Below are 20438 nucleotides of genomic sequence, written 5' to 3' on the forward strand. Positions count from 1 at the left end.
ACAGTATACAGACAAGTGGACCGTGTAATACATTGTATACAGACAAGTGGACCGCGTAATACACTGTATACAGACAAGTGGACCGCGTAATACACTGTATACAGACAAGTGGACCGCGTAATACACTGTATACAGACAAATGGACCGCGTAATACACTGCATACAGACAAGTGGACCGCGTAATACACTGTATACAGACAAGTGGACCGTGTAATACATTGTATACAGACAAGTGGACCGCGTAATACACCGTATACAGACAAGTGGACCGCGTAATACACTGTATACAGAAAAGTGGACCGCGTAATACACTGTATACAGACAAGTGGACCGCGTAATACACAGTATACAGACAAGTGGACCGCGTCATACACAGTATACGGACAAGTGGACCGCGTCATACACTGTATACGGACAAGTGTATACAGACAAGTGGACCGCGTAATACACAGTATACGGACAAGTGGACCGCGTGATACACTGTATACGGACAAGTGGACCGCGTAATATACTGTATACAGACAAGTGGACCGCGTAATAACTGTATACCGACAAGTGGAACGCGTAATACACTGTATACAGACAAGTGGAACGCGTAATACACTGTATACAGACAAGTGGAACGCGTAATACACTGTATACAGACAAGTGGAACGCGTAATACACTGTATACAGACAAGTGGACCTCGTAATATATAGTATACAGCCAGGTGGACCGCGTAATACACTGTATACAGACAAGGGGACCGCGTAATACACTGTATACAGACAAGGGGACCGCGTCATACACAGTATACGGACAAGTGGACCGCGTAATACACAGTATACGGACAAGTGGACCGCGTAATACACTGTATAAAGACAAGTGGACCGCGTAATACACTGTATAAAGACAAGTGGACCGCGTAATACACTGTATAAAGACAAGTGGACCGCGTAATACACTGTATACAGCCAAGTGGACCGCGTAATACACTGTATACAGACAAGGGGACCGCGTAATACACTGTATACAGACAAGGGGACCGCGTAATATACTGTATACAGACAAGTGGACCGCGTAATCAACTGTATACAGACAAGTGGACCGCGTAATCAACTGTATACAGACAAGTGGACCGCGTAATATACTGTATACAGACAAGTGGACCGCGTAATCAACTGTATACAGACAAGTGGACCGCGTAATACACTATATACTGTATACAGACAAGTGGACCGCGTAATAACTGTATACCGACAAGTGGAACGCGTAATACACTGTATACAGACAAGTGGACAGCGTAATACACTGTATACAGACAAGAGGACCGCGTAATACACAGTATACAGACAAGTGGACCGCGGAATCGCTGTATACAGACAAGTGGACCGCGTAATCAACTGTATACAGACAAGTGGACCGCGTAATACACTATATACTGTATACAGACAAGTGGACCGCGTAATCAACTGTATACAGACAAGTGGACCGCGTAATACACCGTATACAGACAAGTGGACCGCGTCATACACTGTATACGGACAAGTGGACCGCGTCATACACTGTATACAGACAAGTGGACCGCGTAATACACTGTATATAGACAAGTGGACCGCGTAATACACTGTATATAGACAAGTGGACCGCGTAATACACTGTATAAAGACAAGTGGACCGCGTAATACACTGTATACGGACAAGTGGACCGCGTAATATACTGTATACAGACAAGTGGACCGCGTAATCAACTGTATACAGACAAGTGGACCGCGTAATATACAGTATACAGACAAGTGGACCGCGTAATACACAGTATACGGACAAGTGGCCCGCGTAATACACTGTATACGGACAAGTGGACCGCGTCATACACAGTATACAGACAAGTGGACCGCGTGATCGCTGTATACAGACAAGTGGACCGCGTAATATACTGTATACAGACAAGTGGACCGCGTAATCAACTGTATACAGACAAGTGGACCGCGTAATACACAGTATACAGACAAGTGGACCGCGTAATCGCTGTATACAGACAAGTGGACCGCGTAATATACTGTATACAGACAAGTGGACCGCGTAATACACTGTATACAGACAAGGGGACCGCGTAATACACTGTATACAGACAAGTGGACTGCGTCATACACTGTATACAGACAAGTGGACCGCGTAATATACTGTATACAGACAAGTTGACCGCGGAATACACTGTATACAGACAAGTGGACCGCGTAATCAACTGTATACAGACAAGTGGACCGCGTAATACACAGTATACAGACAAGTGGACCGCGTAATCGCTGTATTCAGACAAGTGGACCGCGTAATATACTGTATACAGACAAGTTGACCGCGGAATACACTGTATACAGACAAGTGGACCGCGTAATATACTGTATACAGACAAGTGGACCGCGGAATACACTGTATACAGACAAGTGGACCGCGTAATATACTGTATACAGACAAGTTGACCGCGGAATACACTGTATACAGACAAGTGGACCGCGTAATCAACTGTATACAGACAAGTGGACCGCGTAATACACAGTATACAGACAAGTGGAACGCGTCATACACAGTATACGGACAAGTGGACCGCGTCATACACTGTATACGGACAAGTGTATACAGACAAGTGGACCGCGTAATACACTGGATACAGACAAGTGGACCGCGTAATACACTGTATATAGACAAGTGGACCGCGTAATACACTGTATACAGACCAGTGGACCGCGTAATACACTGTATACAGACAAGAGGACCGCGTAATACACAGTATACAGACAAGTGGACCGCGTAATACACTGTATATAGACAAGTGGACCGCGTAATACACTGTATACAGACCAGTGGACCGCGTAATACACTGTATACAGACAAGCGGACCGCGTAATACACTGTATACGGACAAGTGGACCGCGGCATACACTGCATACAGACAAGTGGACCGCGTAATACACTGTATATAGACAAGTGGACCGCGTAATACACTGTATACAGACAAGTGAACCGCGTAATACACTGTATACAGACAAGTGGACTGCGTCATACACTGTATACAGACAAGTGGACCGCGTAATCAACTGTATACAGACAAGTGGACCGCGTAATACACAGTATACGGACAAGTGGACCGCGTAATACACTGTATACAGACCAGTGGACCGCGTAATACACTGTATACAGACAAGTAAAACGCGTCATACACTGTATACAGACAAGTGGACCGCGTAATAAACTGTATACAGACAACTGGACCGTGTAATATACTGTATACAGACAAGTGGACCGCTTAATCGCTGTATACAGACAAGTGGACCGCGTAATAAACTGTATACAGACAAGTGGACCGTGTAATACACTGTATAAGGACAAGTGGACCGCGTAATACACTGTATACAGACAAGGGGACTGCGTCATACACTGTATACAGACGAGTGGACCGCGTAATACACTGTATACAGACAAGCGGACCGCGTAATACACTGTATACAGACAAGTGGGCCGCGTAATACACTGTATACAGACAAGTGGACCGTGTAATACACTGTATACGGACAAGTGACCGCGTAATACACTGTATACAGACAAGTGGACTGCGTCATACACTGTATACAGACAAGTGGACCGCGTAATCAACTGTATACAGACAAGTGGACCGCGTAATACACAGTATACGGACAAGTGGACCGCGTAATACACTGTATACGGACAAGTGGACCGCGTCATACACTGTATACAGACAAGTGGACCGCGTAATCAACTGTATACAGACAAGTGGACCGCGTAATACACTATATACAGACAAGTGGACCGCGTAATACACTGTATACCGACAAGTGGACCGCGTAATACACTGTATACAGACTATACAGACAAGTGGACCGCGTAATACACTGTATATAGACAAGTGGACCGCGTAATACACTGTATACAGACGAGTGGACCGCGTAATACACTGTATACAGACAAGCGGACCGCGTAATACACTGTATACAGACAAGTGGACCGCCTAATACACAGTATACAGACAAGTGGAACGCGTCATACACAGTATACGGACAAGTGGACCGCGTCATACACTGTATACGGACAAGTGGACCGCGTCATACACTGTATACGGACAAGTGGACCGCGTAATACACTGTATACAGACAAGTGGACCGCGTAATAAACTGTATACAGACAAGTGGACCGTGTAATATACTGTATACAGACAAGTGGACCGCGTAATCGCTGTATACAGACAAGTGGACCGCGTAATACACTGTATACAGACAAGTGGACCGCGTAATACACTGTATACAGACAAGTGGACCGCGTAAATTATTCAGGTTCTTTGGTTTTGTTAACATAACCCATCTGTCGGTTGGTTGGTTTTACAGGATTTAACGACCTATGAACAGCTAAGGTTATGCAATGACATTACGCCATGCGTGTATGATAGCGCGGATCTGATGCCGACTTTAATTTATAGTGCTACCTCACTGAAACACCATGCCAAAGGCACCAAGATCAGCATTCCGCCCGGTCACTAAATACTGTGAATAATCATGACATATTCCTTGGTGATATTTTAGATAGTTTAATTTCATTCGAGAAAGTTTTATTCGTTAGTTTCTTTTTCATGATAATAATAATAGTAATAATAATATACAACATTTGATATAGCGCCCTATCTAGCTAACATAAGCGCTTTACAGTACATAGATATACAATTAATACAATAAGGATATACATTTTTGAGGAATTCGCAGGAGCTGCCTTATCAGGCGCTAACTACTAGTCCTATGCCACCTGGCTAATATCTTCCTATGTGTGTATGTCTGCGTGTATGCTGGAGATGTATTGTGTTCTAATTATAATTCATGAAGAGCTGCTCTCAAAGTTTGAGTTTTTAAGATTGTTTTTTCTTTTTAAAATTAAGAAATGTTTTTCATTGTGCAATACACAAATAAACCCGAAATAAGAATAATACAGCTGTATTTGAGGGGAGGAGCTTTTTGTATCTTATATTACGCATGTTTGTGTAGCCTGATATGCATTGAAGTAGTTTTACTTATGTCTCGATGCTACCAATATTGGGGATTGTAGCAGTAACCCTCTCTTCGTTATGACATGATAGGGTTATCCTGCAGCTTCCTATGGACTTTGTCCCGAAATCCTCCAAGTGACTTCCTACTTTTTTATGTGTTGATTGACAATCTTTTTATCTGCTTCAGTTTCTCTTGCAGATAGGGCGTAATAATTGTACCTGCTGCCCCCATTGCATGATCGTAAATTCTAAACAACTTTCTTCTTCCTAATGTCTCCCTTGACAATGCCTCACTTTTGGCCTTTAGTTGAGAGTTCGCCCCTGTGAGGAAGACTTTGGGTTCTGTCCCCTGGTCGAGACATACCACAGTCTGTAAAAATGGTAGTTTCTACTCCTGCTTAACGCTCAGCAATTTGGTTTGGAGACGACTGGTTCGCCCGTTAACAGTATAATGTGACCGGTTGGGAGTGTCCTGCTGGGTGTCTTCGGCAGTATGTTTCAGTGAGATAGCACTATAAAGCCAGCATCAGTTCCGCGCTATCACAAGGCGACAAACACGAACATATCGCAGCCTCCCAAAACACACATACACTTCACGCATGCATCTTGCACACAGGGGAGGCCGTCCTTAAATGACCATAGCCGTTGATAGGACGTTAAACAACACTAACCCAAACCAAACCAATCCTTCAGTTTTCTTTTAGTTTAGAGCTACATTTTGAACTATATTTAAACTATATTGATTATAAGCTCAACATCTACATTAATTGCAAACTGTAAACTTGGGAGTTAATTATGTATTTTAGTCTTTGCTTTTGTCGTTTTCATGTAGTTTTTATCATTGTTAATCATATACCATATGATAAACTAGAAATAACATAAGCGAGCAGTTGTAATGTAATCATAGGCACATACAAAATACGTTTTTCTTTACATAGTAGCCGTAAAACGTGATAAAGCTATTTAACAAACAAATAGTGTTGCTTCACACTTAAACGTGTACTGTAAAAACCATTCCGATAGGACAACTTGGCGCGGAACGATTGTGAAAATAACACCCTTTCACATGGGCTTGCTTTGTCAACTGGTTACATTTAACCGACATTTGCTGATCTTATAAATAATATCAAAGACTTCCAGACCCGCACGCTACAAGTTGCGTATACAGGTTTCCGAATTGTTATATATAAAAATAAACATGTTGTAACGGTGATGTCTGGTAGACACCTGTTTCTGGTTCATACGAATAAATATACACATTGTGACCGAGTTGTCTGTCACATAAGTCTTTCAAAATGACATATTCAACCATGCTCGTAAATATGATATTTTAAATTTTCTATCTATCCACATTTTCAAAGTACCTTAGACGAACATTTTACTGCATGAAAAAGGCGTGGGAATTAGTAGCATAATATTACGCGTCATATTTTTATGACGTTAGGCATGACAACAAGACTCAACGCCATTTTATTTATGTTAATATCTGATTAGAATTTTATATAGTTAAAGTAGATATCGTTATGCAGGCCGTAAAGATGTAGTAAAGTAACCACTTATTTTACACGATTCTGAACATCTAAATGCAGTTAATAAAACGTACAGTACTGTTCTGATTTGTCGAAACCAAAAGTGACATCTTCACACTGTAGCATAAATCAATTTTTGATATCTATTTTAGTGTGAAAGATATCAGTGTTATTGAGCTGATATAATACAAAATCTTAAATCAAAACTGTATTTTATCAATCATTTTTATCAATCCTACAGGAGTGGAATGTGGTCCAAGATTTACGGTTGTACAACAACTTCTCAAAACTGTTTTAAAAAACTTTATTTAATTTACAACAATTATAAATCAAGTTATAATAACAACTGTTGTTGGTTCGGATTTTAGCTCGCATGTGGCCTTTATGCCACCTATACCTTTTCACGTCCAATTGGGAAATCGAACCCCGACCGTCTTGGTGAAAGGCGAGTGCGCTATACAATTCACCGTCTAACCCGTAAGACCTGATTTTTGCTTTTACTGCAAAAGTCCATGTGCTGTCTCTTGACCTCCTCCCAATACCTTCTTTATAATTATACATGTATCTGTCAAGTGATTATAACTATCTCCATGCTGTGAAGCTCTGTTTGCTTAATGTCTCATTAATTCTCCAACAAAATAACACCAAAACATTTGTGATTGGCGAAAAATTGGCTCACTTTTTAGGAAGTGGCCGCAATTTTTTATTCAGATTCTGAAACCTTTGGATAAAAACTTCTTTTACTGATTCTTGATCTGAGTAACACATGATTTCGAAAAAATCCAATTATTTCTTCAAACAAATTACCCCATCCGAGTCTTACAGTCGGGTTAAATCTGCCATGCGGTCATGTCGCCAAAATTTACCAAAACACTCCCGTCGAGGGCGGAACAAAGCCTGCTGTTTAACTCTTTTACTCTCTGGTTATACACATGAATGTCTACATCACCTCTATGAGAACGAGTTCTCAGACGCGTGAAAAGTTTAAACACTACCACATATTGCACAAATGGGGCAGCGAACAACTGCTCTATCAAAGAAATAAAGTTTTTAAAAACAACGTCGGGGGTAAGTTCTGGACGGCTAAGGTCATTCCCAGCTATTTGTAGACAGATCACGTCGGGTCGATATAAATGAATGTTGCCCATATATCGTCGTAATGTGTCAATGGTACCGCCTGAGTAGCCATCCATCTGTATACTGTGCGAATCCTGGCGAAAACCAAGATTGGTGGTGGAAGTCTTCGTCACAATATTGTCCCATACGTCGTATGAGGCTATGCCCCCAAACCAACACAGTTTTATTCGCCATCGCCAAATCGAAAAACTACAGATATAACGTTACTTACATACAAGGGACAATTAAAGCAAAAAGTCTACTTTCCGTGTCTGTTTGCTTCTTCCACAGCCGTCATTGGGGGGAACGGTTCCTGTAGAGTGCGTACCGCCGCCATGTTTTTTGTTGATCCTGTTGCTGGCTCACAGTTTTGATGCATGGGAAGCTTCACCGATCGAAATTTCTTCGTGGAGATAACAAAATGTTCGATCAAAATTACCAACCAGTCGTTCGTAAGCCAACTGATGCATAAACGACAAACCAACAAGCACAAGATGTTGAACATTCAAATTAAATTGCTGTGACTGTATAAATAAAGATGGCGATCTTCTGAATTTTTTTTCTTCTAAATGTTTAGCTGCCAAGTTAAACTGACGAATGAGCTTTGACCTCTGATATATGAACCCGGATGTGGCAATCGCCTTTTATGGGTTAGGGGGCGTGGCGATGAGCTAGCCCGTTAATGTAAACAAAAACACTGAATTAAAACAAAATGGGCAGTACATGCAAAAACACGTTTGTTTTTTACAAACTCTCATTTTAATCCAAATTTGTTCGGAATTATAAAGAGATTAAGAAGGAAGGGGTTTTTTGGCGAAATGCAAAATAATAACTGAAATGACCCATAATATTTATGGAAATCAAATATACATTTGAAAAAGGCAATCTGATGGAATAGCTGAGACATTGGAAAATGAACCAGAACGTTGCTATACCTGATTTATCACCGATATCATGATTTATTGATGAGGTTGCTGAAATGGGTCGACACTTAGGCAACATCTTACGCGATTTAAGTCCTTATCGTTAAATTTGCTTGTATGATATGAAGGTCGATGTGTTTTTATCATGCTCATGTATGCCTTGTTGTCACTTCCCAAGTTGTCGATGTGAGGACGTGACACTGCTTGAATTTGACCTAGATTTACATGGCGGATGTCACAGATGAAGCAGAAGACACTTACTGTCCCTATTAACCTGGTCTTATTTTCCTTGTCCTTTTCAAGAATCTCCTTGTAAACCGTATCTGTGTTCACAGTTTGCCCTTATTTTATCTATTATGAGTTTAAATTATGGGTTTGTTAGCACTTCGGTATTCTCTTTATTTGAGCTTGAGTTCAATTGAAGAAGTCTTGTGTTGATAAAGAAAGAAATATCATTCGCTTATGAGATGCGTAATCTTTTCTACTTAAATGCCAAGTTACATTGTAATACATATTTTTCCCCAATGTATTTCCACATGGATAGTTCACAGGTGTCATTTTACATAAGCTTTACATCAAGTATCCGCTGCAGGTACCGACTCCTTGAATTTCCTCTGTTTTGAGTGTCGTTCACTCTCCCACGTCACGATTCTCCGAAGTGGAAAACAAATAATACCAGCCACAGTTATCACACCTCCAGCAAAGTAAAATGCTACATCATAGTTCCCGGTAACATCGGATAGGGATCCTAGAATTAAATCACAATTTTTCACAATTTATGTTACATGGAATCATATCAGCAAAGGTCATGTTTCAATAAAACAATATAACCCAACAGAGTACCTTTATAACTGCTGTTGCACATTAGTTCACCACGGGCTGAATAAAAATAACAATTCGTTATGCATATACTACTACATACCACATATGAGTAGCATGCTTAACCAGTAATCATTTATCCTACTATTTACCACCTTCTAATAGCATAAAGGTGATTTTGTTATTATTGATTTGCGGTATGGGGATTTATGGGAAGTTGAGAATGATTTCAGATTAAAATATATTTCACCTATAATTGAACGGCCAAAACAAAAATAAGTAGAAATTTCCTTCAAAATCAAAGAGTCAAATTTCCTTTCTAAAAAATAAAATTGGTTTCCTTTGATTTCTTGCATAGGCTATCTTTATCAACGAATTCATAGGTTCACGACGTAATTACACTATTGACATAAAGCAATTCTCCGTGTACCCAGGAAATAGAAGTGTTCATGGAAACCACGAAATTTGGGCCCAACGGAAATATCTAATTTCACAGTATTTAGTGTGGCAAAAATATTATACTTTTGAGTAAAACTATTTTTGGACTGAAATTTTATTATTGATATATAAAACTTAGATAAAGAATGGCTTCAAAATATGTTTCTAACGCTATGACCTGGAACAACATATCAAAGAAAAATAAAATGACATCAATGTCATAGGAACAACCAGTCATAGGGAAAACATTAAAGACCACGATTAAAGACGCCTACAGTATCTTTTTCCCCCCAAGAACTATTATCACCTGGAACTCATTACCAACGTCACTGGCTCTTAGTGAGGATTTACCTTCTTTCAAGTCCTCACTTAAAGGTTACCACCAGTCTCTTTACTAATTTTACATCCTCGTTATGTACATAGTTTTAATATAATACCTAAAATTCACAAAAATATATTCTTTGAAATGCCACCTCCTAGGGTCAATTGCACTCCAACCTTGGAGCTCTGATCCTTGTAATGGAAGAAGAAGAAGAAGAAGAAGATGAGTTAACTATTAACGAACAAGCTGTATGTAACATACCTGCTATAGGTGAGCCGACTATACTGGCAAAGCCGATAAACATGTTCAACAGTCCAAACCCATTGGACAGCCTCTCTATACCTTTTAGTTCCACCATGATGATTGAATTTAATACCTCAAAAGCCCCTGTGAAATAAAACATATTGAACAGATTATCAGTTCTACTAGCCACGGTACTAAGTAATACAATACGTAAAACCTAGTTATACTGCCACTCTTCCCCCCCCCCCCCCCCCCCCCCCCCCCCCCCGATAATACTTTGGCGTTATAAAGAACTATCTGAACAAAAAGGATCAAAAGGACTTTGACATATGTTGCCGGTAACCAAGGTCTACCAAGTTATCATTATATATTATGAAATTATATTTATCATAAAATCTTAAATGTTAATAATGTTACCAATGACAATGTCCATCATATTAAATACAAATTGACCATTTCTCTCCTCTCAATTCCCCCTATACATAATCGGTTTTATAAATAAACATCGATCAAGGGATAGAATAATGTAATATGGAAATATACTAATCAGCGATAACCTACCTATCATGACACCAAACACTACCGAATAAACAGCAAGCAATCCAAACGTACGGCAATATGGTACAAAAATGGTGGCAACGCCTCCGGTCACAATAACGATATTGTTAGCGAGGATATTGTCAACACAGGGAAGGTCGATTATGAAACCAGACACAACATTTGACACGGTGTTACAAATTCCTATGATGGATATTAGGAGGGCGCCCTGTACGGCCGATATACCAAGATCACTGGCTAGTGCTGGTAGACAGTTAAACGGAACAAAAAAACCTGCAACAAACAAAATACAAATATTAATCCAAGTGACATCTTCATGGATCAACCTCCTTCGTTTCCAGTAAATCGACTGAAATGTGTAACTGCTAGACCTTTAAATCAATTATGTATAAACAAACAAGTAGGCAGCATAATGGGCTCATTAATCCAGAGAAAACTTAAGCTTGGAACGACGACTACTGGATAAGACAGTTTTCAAACATGCAATGCACAAAAAACACAAGGGCATAGTATTTAATTCGTTTTTTCCTAAAACATCAATGTAGTGCGTTTTGCGTTTAATATAGCTTATAAGTTATCACAAAATATCAGAAAACGAATAATTGTAATAATAACGTTAAAAAAACAAAGTATAGATACTATAATAATGACGTATGCAAAACAACACAGTATAGATACTTGTAATGATGACATAAACAAAACAACACAGTATAGATACTTGTAATGATGACGTAAACAACACAATACAGTATAGATACGTGTAATGATGACGTATGAAAAACAATACAGTATCAATACTTGTAATGATGATGTAAACAAAACAACACAGTATGGATACTTGTAATGATGACGTATGAAAAACAATACAGTATCAATACTTGTAATGATGATGTAATCAAAACAACACAGTATATATACTTGTAATGATGACGCATGAAAACAAACACAGTATCAATACTTCTAATGATGATGTAAACAAAACAACACAGTATGGATACTTGTAATTATGACGTAAACAAGACAACGCAGTATTGCTACTTGTTATTACCTGGGGCAAAGCAATGTTACTAATGGTCTTACCTACTGAGACAAGGAAACATGAGAGGGAATACACTATAAAAGAAGGACTCGTCAATATTGAACAGTCGAATGTCTTCCCTATGGATGAACACATTGTTTTCATAGTCATTTCATCATTAGATTTGGTTTTGTTGTCATCTTTTACTTTCGGCGGATAATCTGATCTGTAGAATGAAGCAAAGACGATTCCATTCAGTACGATGCCTGTGATGATCCATAACGATCCTCGCCAGCCGTACGTCTCGAGAAGCAGTACAGACAGTGGAGCAAATACAAATCCCCCGATACCCGATCCACAAGTGGCGATCCCAGTAGCAAGGGCTCGGCGTTTTTCGAAGTAGTAACTCACTATGATGATGGTGGGTGTGTACACAAGTCCAAACCCGATACCTGTAAAATACAGGTACATATTTATTTCAAATATTTTTGGCTCCTTGAAAAGTTATATTTCTAATAATTCGGATAAACTTGCACTAGATTCATCCGTTAAACGTTTAATTAACGTCCTTTTAATATAAAACTAAAATGTAATTGATGCCGGCGTCTTATGTAAAGCATGTTCTTTTCAACAAGTTTAAGTTGTAAGAGGTCAGAATATATAAAATGGAAACCCAAGGTTAACGGTACTGCATAACATTTTATCAAATAAATGTATTGAGAAAACTCTTCCAAATACTATTTCACTTTTTATAGTCACATACATATCTGGAAATGATAACGATTGATGTGTTGTAGTTATAAAAAAATAAAAAAGAACAAAAAATATCCCGCAGCCAGAAATAAGTATCATCGTGAATAAAAATAAAAAAGACGCCATTGCCTATGAAAAGGTTCCAAAGAAACTCTACCCTTAATGTATATCGTCAAAGCCAGGAATATATACACAATGTTGTTTTAAAAGTTTTCTTTGCTTAAAACAAATTAACACAAAAAGTTCATTTCGAATTCGCAGCAGACACTGCACATACCTGGATTAGAGTAATCGGGTGGGTAGTAACTGTAAGAATAGGAAAGTACCTCCGACGACACTGTACAACAGAATCATGACGTCAAGGTTTGGAGAGAAGGTAGAAAGGAACAAACCGCCGCTTGCTATGATAATCCCTACAATTGTCACTTTCCTGCAATCAAATCGGTTTACGGACGCTCCCGCCACTGGACCTAGGGAGAGAGAACCATAATGTACCTGCTTTTAAAATCATTACGCATATGTATTAGTACTATCACAGTGTACGTCACAATACTGATTGGTAAACCACAAGTGAGAAATCAGTTGAGTGTAGTGTGGTCATTATTTTGTAGAGATCAGAACTTGTAGCTTGAACGACATGTGTTTATCATACACTAAATCAACATGACATATCAGCTTTGTATAATTTGATTTTATAATAGAAAAACACTTGCTCATTTTGTTTACGTATAAGAGTCAATTTAAGTTCAAGACTAAATGCTGTGTGGACTTTAAGCAGTTAATTCTATTCCTAGTAAATTTAGAGATTTTCGAACCAGGACAAAAAAAGTAAAAAATCCATACCAAAAAGGAAAGACAATCCGTTGATGACAGAGCTCAGTAACATAGTCTTTGCCTTACTTCCACCGAAATGTTTCAGAAATACCGGGAAGAAAACACCAACCGTGTAGCAAACACCGTCCACCAAAAAGTTGAGCATAAAGGAGGAGAGTGTTACAACCCATCCCCATCTTCCATCCAACGATTTTGACATCTTAATAGCGTCATCAGAGGGATCTGCCTTTGTTGGATCCGTTTGTACCATTGAATATTCCTAAAAATAGAAAAACAACAAAGATTCAATGTTTATATTGCCGTTCTTATTGTCTGTCCATTGTTTTGACACATCATTAACGTCACCTGAACGCTTTGCATTTCCTACATCTGTAGTCTTTACCATTGTATACGTATTTCTGTATAAATGCAAAACGAAAGCAACTTCACCTCGAGTACTCAGTTTCCTTGTACATTGAGTTCTGCTTTATTTTTTTAATTACATTTGTCATTCAGTTAAGATGATTGTTTTAATTGCGTTATTTTGAATGTATATTTTATCTTGTAAAAGTGTAATTGAAATCAGAACCAACTCTGTATTAGCATGTCGTTGTGCTTCTTTCTTCAGAAGCTTTTCGCTGTTGTTGACGTTTTGGTGCATACTGATTTACAAAGGTTGGTTTTCTTTCATCAAACTTCTAATTAAATAAAACAAGACCAATGATTTTCTTTCTAAAAGCATTTCTTATCTACAATGACCAATATAATTGACTCACTACTAAGCTGTATATAAGATAAGCGAGATGATTAACTTGATTTTGCGGTAGTGAACTTTCTGTTTCATAATAGTAACATCCACTCTTCCCCACTCTACCGTGTTAACATTTCGCAGTTGATTCTGTATTCAGATACTACTAAGCTGTAGATAAAAAGACAATTTACTTGATTTTATTGTCGTGAATTTTCCGTTTCTTAATAGTAACATCCATACTACCCCACCCTACGGTGTTTGCATGTCGTAGGTGAATCTGTGTTCAAGAGCCCTCTCCAAATACTATAACTCCGTGATAGATGTCAATTGCTGGGGGAAAACTAACACATAGTTTAGATAGATGAAGGTTGAAGACTATGGGCAAGTTTTTGGTCGCTAACATGATATCATCTAATGATCATGAGTGTATTTTCTTGCTTTGTTACCACTTCTCCTCTTCTCGCAATGAAGACGTGCTAAAACTTCGACCTGACTGCAGATGTCGTCAATGAAGCAGACTTACCCTTTCAATGTCTTCATGTAAATCATGTTTTTTCTGAAGCAATTACCATCTTTCTTTCTTGCTGTTTCTATGTTATCCATTATACCTTAAATGTCCAAAACATATACCGTCGAACTTGTAAAGATTAGGTCAGAGACATGTGTTTGTGTTATCAACACATAATTTTGTCAATGCCAAAGCCGCGTAGTTCACGAAAGTCTACCCACAGTTTGAATAATTTACAGACTCTTGATAACTATCGCATGGTTCTGCAAATAATCTAAAATAAATTATCATGGAGTAAAATTCATCACCTACCGTGGGCAGCAGTGAGGTCACTGTGTGTAAACTTACACATACATGCATTGTTGTAAAAAGATATTACACAACAGTCAGACAGGACCATAAATGTCGTGAATGGCTTGGCATTTCAGGTGAACATCCATTTATTGTAATGGCAATGATGTTATGAAATAGCAGTGGCAATAAAAAGCAAAGGTGATTTTCTGCAAAAAGAGAAGAAACTACGCCATTATCAACCAATTATATGTCATCCTGATTACAGGCAACATGTTTAGCAGAGGCTGACGGTATTTAATCAATGAATGATAAATGAGATCAGTGGCGCTGACAGTCTGTGTCAACGTCTAAATATAAAACAAGCGTTCAATAATAATGTTTTATAATAAACACGGAAAGCATTCGCTTAAAAATCAAGTTAAGATGACAAGTTAAAATTCAAGTCTGTGTTGACTGTATATAGGTAAAGCAGGTCAACAGTTGATATTGTTTTTACTGTAATGTTTTGCAGCAAATATTCATGTATAATCATATCTACATTTCGGTTGACTGGTTTGGTTATATAATTAAGATAATTTAAAACTTCGGCAGAATTCATGACCTAGAAGTCAACATCACATTACCAGTCAATTCATCAGAAGCTTATATAAGCCATGAAATAATGCAATATTACGTAATAACGAAGAAATATACACAAATATGAAATGTTGTTTTGAGGCAGATAGGAATTAACCAGAGTAGTGACCGAGTCACGTAGAGCATACGAAACCACTATGAAATCTAATAATAGATTCTCATGGTTAAGGCCATATTTGTGAAAGAGTGAGTGGTATAATCATGCTGTTTATAATGCAAAATACGTTAATGTATGGACAATTATGTTTGTTCATGAACATATTTAGACAGACCAGTACTTTTATTCATCCAATATGGAGGCGAAGAAAGCAAAAAAATGACAAGATATGTATATGCATGTAATGACTCTTACCTAGAGCTACCGTGCATATCTGGGCCCTTGATTAAAAGAGCTGGGACGTTAGTTTCGGAAAATTCTAACGCACGATGTAATTTCTCCAAAATGATTATAATCAAAGTTGAACAAACAGAAATGTATGTATCCTTACGTGAAAATAAATAATACAAAAACTGTTCTTAATACAGCATGACCGACAAATATCGCATATATACTTACAAAGATTTAAAACAAAAATGTTCTAAGGCAGCAGAAACATACAACATGCACAACAAACAAGGAATATATGTCAAAACTAAAGAATTATCACTCAGATTATATATTGACGTGCCATGAGTCGTTCATGTTACGTCATTTTCCAATTGGATTCCACATTAATTTTTTTCATCATGTTTTTTGGTGACAATTTAAATAAAACTTGATATCCTGGTAGATAATTGGCCAGTGCTTCTTGTGGCAATATTTATATTATTATAGACTCTGTTGTTGATATATCATGTTTCGTCCCTGCGTAACAGTGATATTTTGACAAAGTTCAATATTACCGTAAAAAGTCTTTTAACGATTTAGGTCGAACAACGTATCATAGTTAGATTTCTATGAAACGGGTACTGATATTAATAATAAAAATAACGGCGCTAAATAATTATCATGCTCTCTAACAAAGTCAGAAAAGTTAATGTTCGAAATGTAAACCAGTTCGACTCTAAAATTACCGCAATGTTATCCCACCAGTACTTTCCTTTTTTGTATTAAATGGCCTAATCGTTCAAACTATGACATAATTTTTATAATGAAATAATATAATAGCTCAGGATCGCTGGTAAAGAGCAACGACTTGTTGCTGAAGGTTTTGTTTGCAACCCTATTATATTTGTAGGAAAATGATGTTTTTACGAACCATGTTTGTTCTAAATATTGCCGATTAGCTACTCCCCATTCCATATCATAAGGCTATATAGTTGCATTCATTCACCTTCTGTTGTATTTTATAACAAAGAAATTGTGTAATGAACTGTGCCGTTGGGACGGGGACCATTCAATAAATTCTGACACCACACAGCTCCCGGAGGAACTGACAATGAAATAGTTAAGCGCCTTGGCAGACTGCAAAAGCATTTAAAGAACAATGCATGTGCAAATCTTTGACATCGTCTGATAAGAATTGAATAAGTTATTAATTGGTGAATGATATGCATTCGTGACTAGCGACTACCTTTCAATGCTTAAATGAAGGTTGAGACTATATATTAAATACGCTCCTATATTACAGCATGGTATGCTTTACATATACCACAAACAAAAGATACATGCAAAGTTGTGTAGTATAAAAGGCACCTCCTCCGTCACATTGAAAACTGTTTTCTAGTGGGTAAACAAATTCAAGATTGGTAAAGTTGATATCAAAGACGACACACGGCCAGACTGGCAATGTGTTGCAGCATCACTGATGATGGTCCTTGTTTGGCATTTCAGAATGCAGTATACATCACATTCTGAACATGTGCTTGAAATTAAGGAAGCCTTGTGCCCAATGGGTCCCCGATTTGCTGTCATCTAAACAAAAGGCCAAACGTTTGAAGTGAGCTAAAGATACAGTGAAAAAGTACGGTTATTGTGACTCAGGAAAGCTATCTGAGTTACTTACAGGGAAGCCGTTTTCTTTCCAGTGAAAATGCACTGGTATAGATTTGAAATTGGAACGGGGATCCTTAAGATTAAATGCTATGTGTAGAAATTATTTTTCATTGTTGTTGCATGCAACAGAGGTTTCTCGTTATCACCATCACAGTAAATTCTGTTAAATGATATACAACTTTTAAAATACTTAGGTTTCAATTATGATATATTGATGCAGCAATGTAAATCGTTTCAATATCACCAGCAAGAAGGTGTACCGGTTTTATTTTTGTCTAAAATGTTTGTGCTGTAGAGCATTAACTGGCTTTATTTGTTGTAACATAACATCATGCTCGAGTTCACACGCCTGCTGGAGTTAAACATGTCAACATTACCACTGTGTATATAAACATGTACATGCACACCAATAACACACAAGTTCACCGCCATAAACATAAAAAGGTACTAGACGGAAAATGATACATATCTATTACCTGATTCGATTCCATCTTTGCGATTTTACGAAAAGACAAGATTTCAAAGAATTCCAGTGTTGTAAACCACCTCGAGGAAGCTAATATCCAAAGGTCCTCGTTCTACGCTATGGAACTCGAGCACGTCGAGTCGTTATAAAAATCACCGGAAGCGATTTTTATTTTGAATCAAAATGTGAAGTCAACCGTAGGCTTGTCATGTTCATACTTATCGTGTTAGATGCGTTCATTGGAACGCTTATATATGTAAGCCAGTGAGGATATTAATACATTACCGTCTACGAACCATTCGGAGGGTGAACACTATACGTGTATAATTATAGCATGTTGATATTCTCTATACGGGTGTATTCTATAGCGATGACTTCATTCAAATACAATGATTCAACAATTAATTATATTGAACAACAATTCCAAAAAAATATGTCTATGAAGTGAAATTTTAACACCAGATAAGTATTATGACTAACCTGTTTTTGTGTAAACTATTTGATGAAATTAATGGTCACATCAGCGATGTTAGTGATCACAGCTGGAAGATCTCTGAGACTCTAGGAAGATCTCTGGGACTCTATGAAGATCTCTGGGGCTCTATGAAGGTCTCTGGGACTCTAGGAAAATCTCTGGGACGCTAGGAAGATCTCTGAGACTCTAGGAAGATCTTTGAGACAATAGGAAGATCTCTGGGACTCTAGGAAGATCTATGGGATTATAGTAGGAAGATCTCTAGGACTCTAGGAAGATCTCTGGGATTATAGTAGGAAGATATCTGGGATTCTAGTAGGAAGATCTCTGGGACTCTAGAAAGATCTCTGGGACTCAAGGAAGATCTTTGAGACTATAGGAAGATCTCTGGGACTCTAGGAAAATCTCTTGGATTATAGCAGGTAGATCTCTGGGATTATAGGAAGATCTTTGGGACTATAGGAAGATCTCTGGGATTAAAGTAGGAAGACATCTGGGACTCTAGGAGATCTCTGGGACTCTAGGAAGATCTTTGGGACTATAGGAAGATCTCTGGGACTCTAGGACGATCTCTTGGATTATAGCAGGTAGATCTCTGGGTTTATAGTAGGAAGATCTCTGGGACTCTAGGAAGATCTTTGGGACTCTAGGAAGATCTCCGGGACTCTAGGAAGATCTTTGGGACTCTAGGAAGATCTCTGGGCCTCTAGGAAGATCTCTTGGATTATAGCAGGTAGTTTTCTGGGATTATAGGAAGATCTTTGGGACTATAGGAAGATCTCTGGGATTAAAGTAGGAAGACATCTGGGACTCTAGGAAGATCTCTGGGACTCTAGGAAGGTCTCTGGGACTCTAGGAAGATCTCTGGGACGCTAGGAAGATCTTTGGGACTCTAGGAAGATCTCTGGGCCTCTAGGAAGATCTCTTGGATTATAGCAGGTAGATCTCTGGGTTTATAGTAGGAAGATCTCTGGGACTCTAGGAAGATCTTTGGGACTATAGGAAGATCTCTGGGACTCTAGGAAGATCTCTGGAACTCTAGGAAGATCTATGTGACTCTAGAAAGATCTCTAGGACTCTAGGAAGATCTCGGGGACGCAAGGAAGATCTTTGGGACTCTAGGAAGATCTCTGGGACTCTAGGAAGATCTCTGGGACTCTAGGAAGGTCTCTGGGACTCTAGGAAGATCTCTGGGACGCTAGGAAGATCTTTGGGACTCTAGGAAGATCTCTGGGACTCTAGGAGGATCTCTGGGACTCTAGGAAGATCTCTGGAACTCTAGGAAGATCTATGGGACTCTAGAAAGATCTCTAGGACTCTAGGAAGATCTCTGGGACGCTAGGAAGATCTTTGGGACTCTAGGAAGATCTCCGGGACTCTAGGAAGATCTCTGGAACTCTAGGAAGATCTCTGGGACTCTAGGAAGATCTTTGGGACTCTAGGAAGATCTCTGGGACTCTAGGAAGATCTCTGAGACTCTAGGAAGATCTCTGGGACTCTAGGAAGATCTCTGAGACTCTAGGAAGATCTCTGGGACTCTAGGAAGATCTCTGAGACTCTATGAAGATCTCTGGGACTCTAGGAAGATCTCTGAGACTCTATGAAGATCTCTGGAACTCTAGGAAGATCTCTGGAACTCTAGGAAGATCTCTAGGACTCTAGGAAGATCTTTGGGACTCTAGGAAGATCTCTGGAACTCTAGGAAGATCTCTGAGACTCTAGGAAGATCTCTGGGACTCTAGGAAGATCTCTGAGACTCTAGGAAGATCTCTGG

At 38.7% G+C, this 20438-nt stretch overlaps 1 protein-coding gene across 1 annotated transcript; it reads right to left on the bottom strand.

Annotated features, from left to right (window-relative positions):
- Positions 1–7101: 7101 nt before the first annotated feature.
- Positions 7102–18334, bottom strand: LOC110442898 (monocarboxylate transporter 12-like). The gene is made up of 7 exons (XM_021486761.1): positions 18200–18334; positions 13590–13839; positions 13073–13216; positions 12056–12445; positions 10979–11248; positions 10436–10561; positions 7102–9343 (listed from the first exon to the last, which is right to left on the bottom strand). Exons 1-7 carry the CDS (start codon positions 18212–18214, stop codon positions 9171–9173), a joined length of 1368 nt encoding a protein of 455 aa, XP_021342436.1. The 5' UTR covers positions 18215–18334; the 3' UTR covers positions 7102–9170.
- Positions 18335–20438: the final 2104 nt, after the last annotated feature.

This window comes from Mizuhopecten yessoensis, unplaced genomic scaffold, assembly GCF_002113885.1.
Source record: "Mizuhopecten yessoensis strain PY_sf001 unplaced genomic scaffold, ASM211388v2 scaffold716309, whole genome shotgun sequence".
Lineage (NCBI taxonomy): Eukaryota > Metazoa > Mollusca > Bivalvia > Pectinida > Pectinidae > Mizuhopecten > Mizuhopecten yessoensis.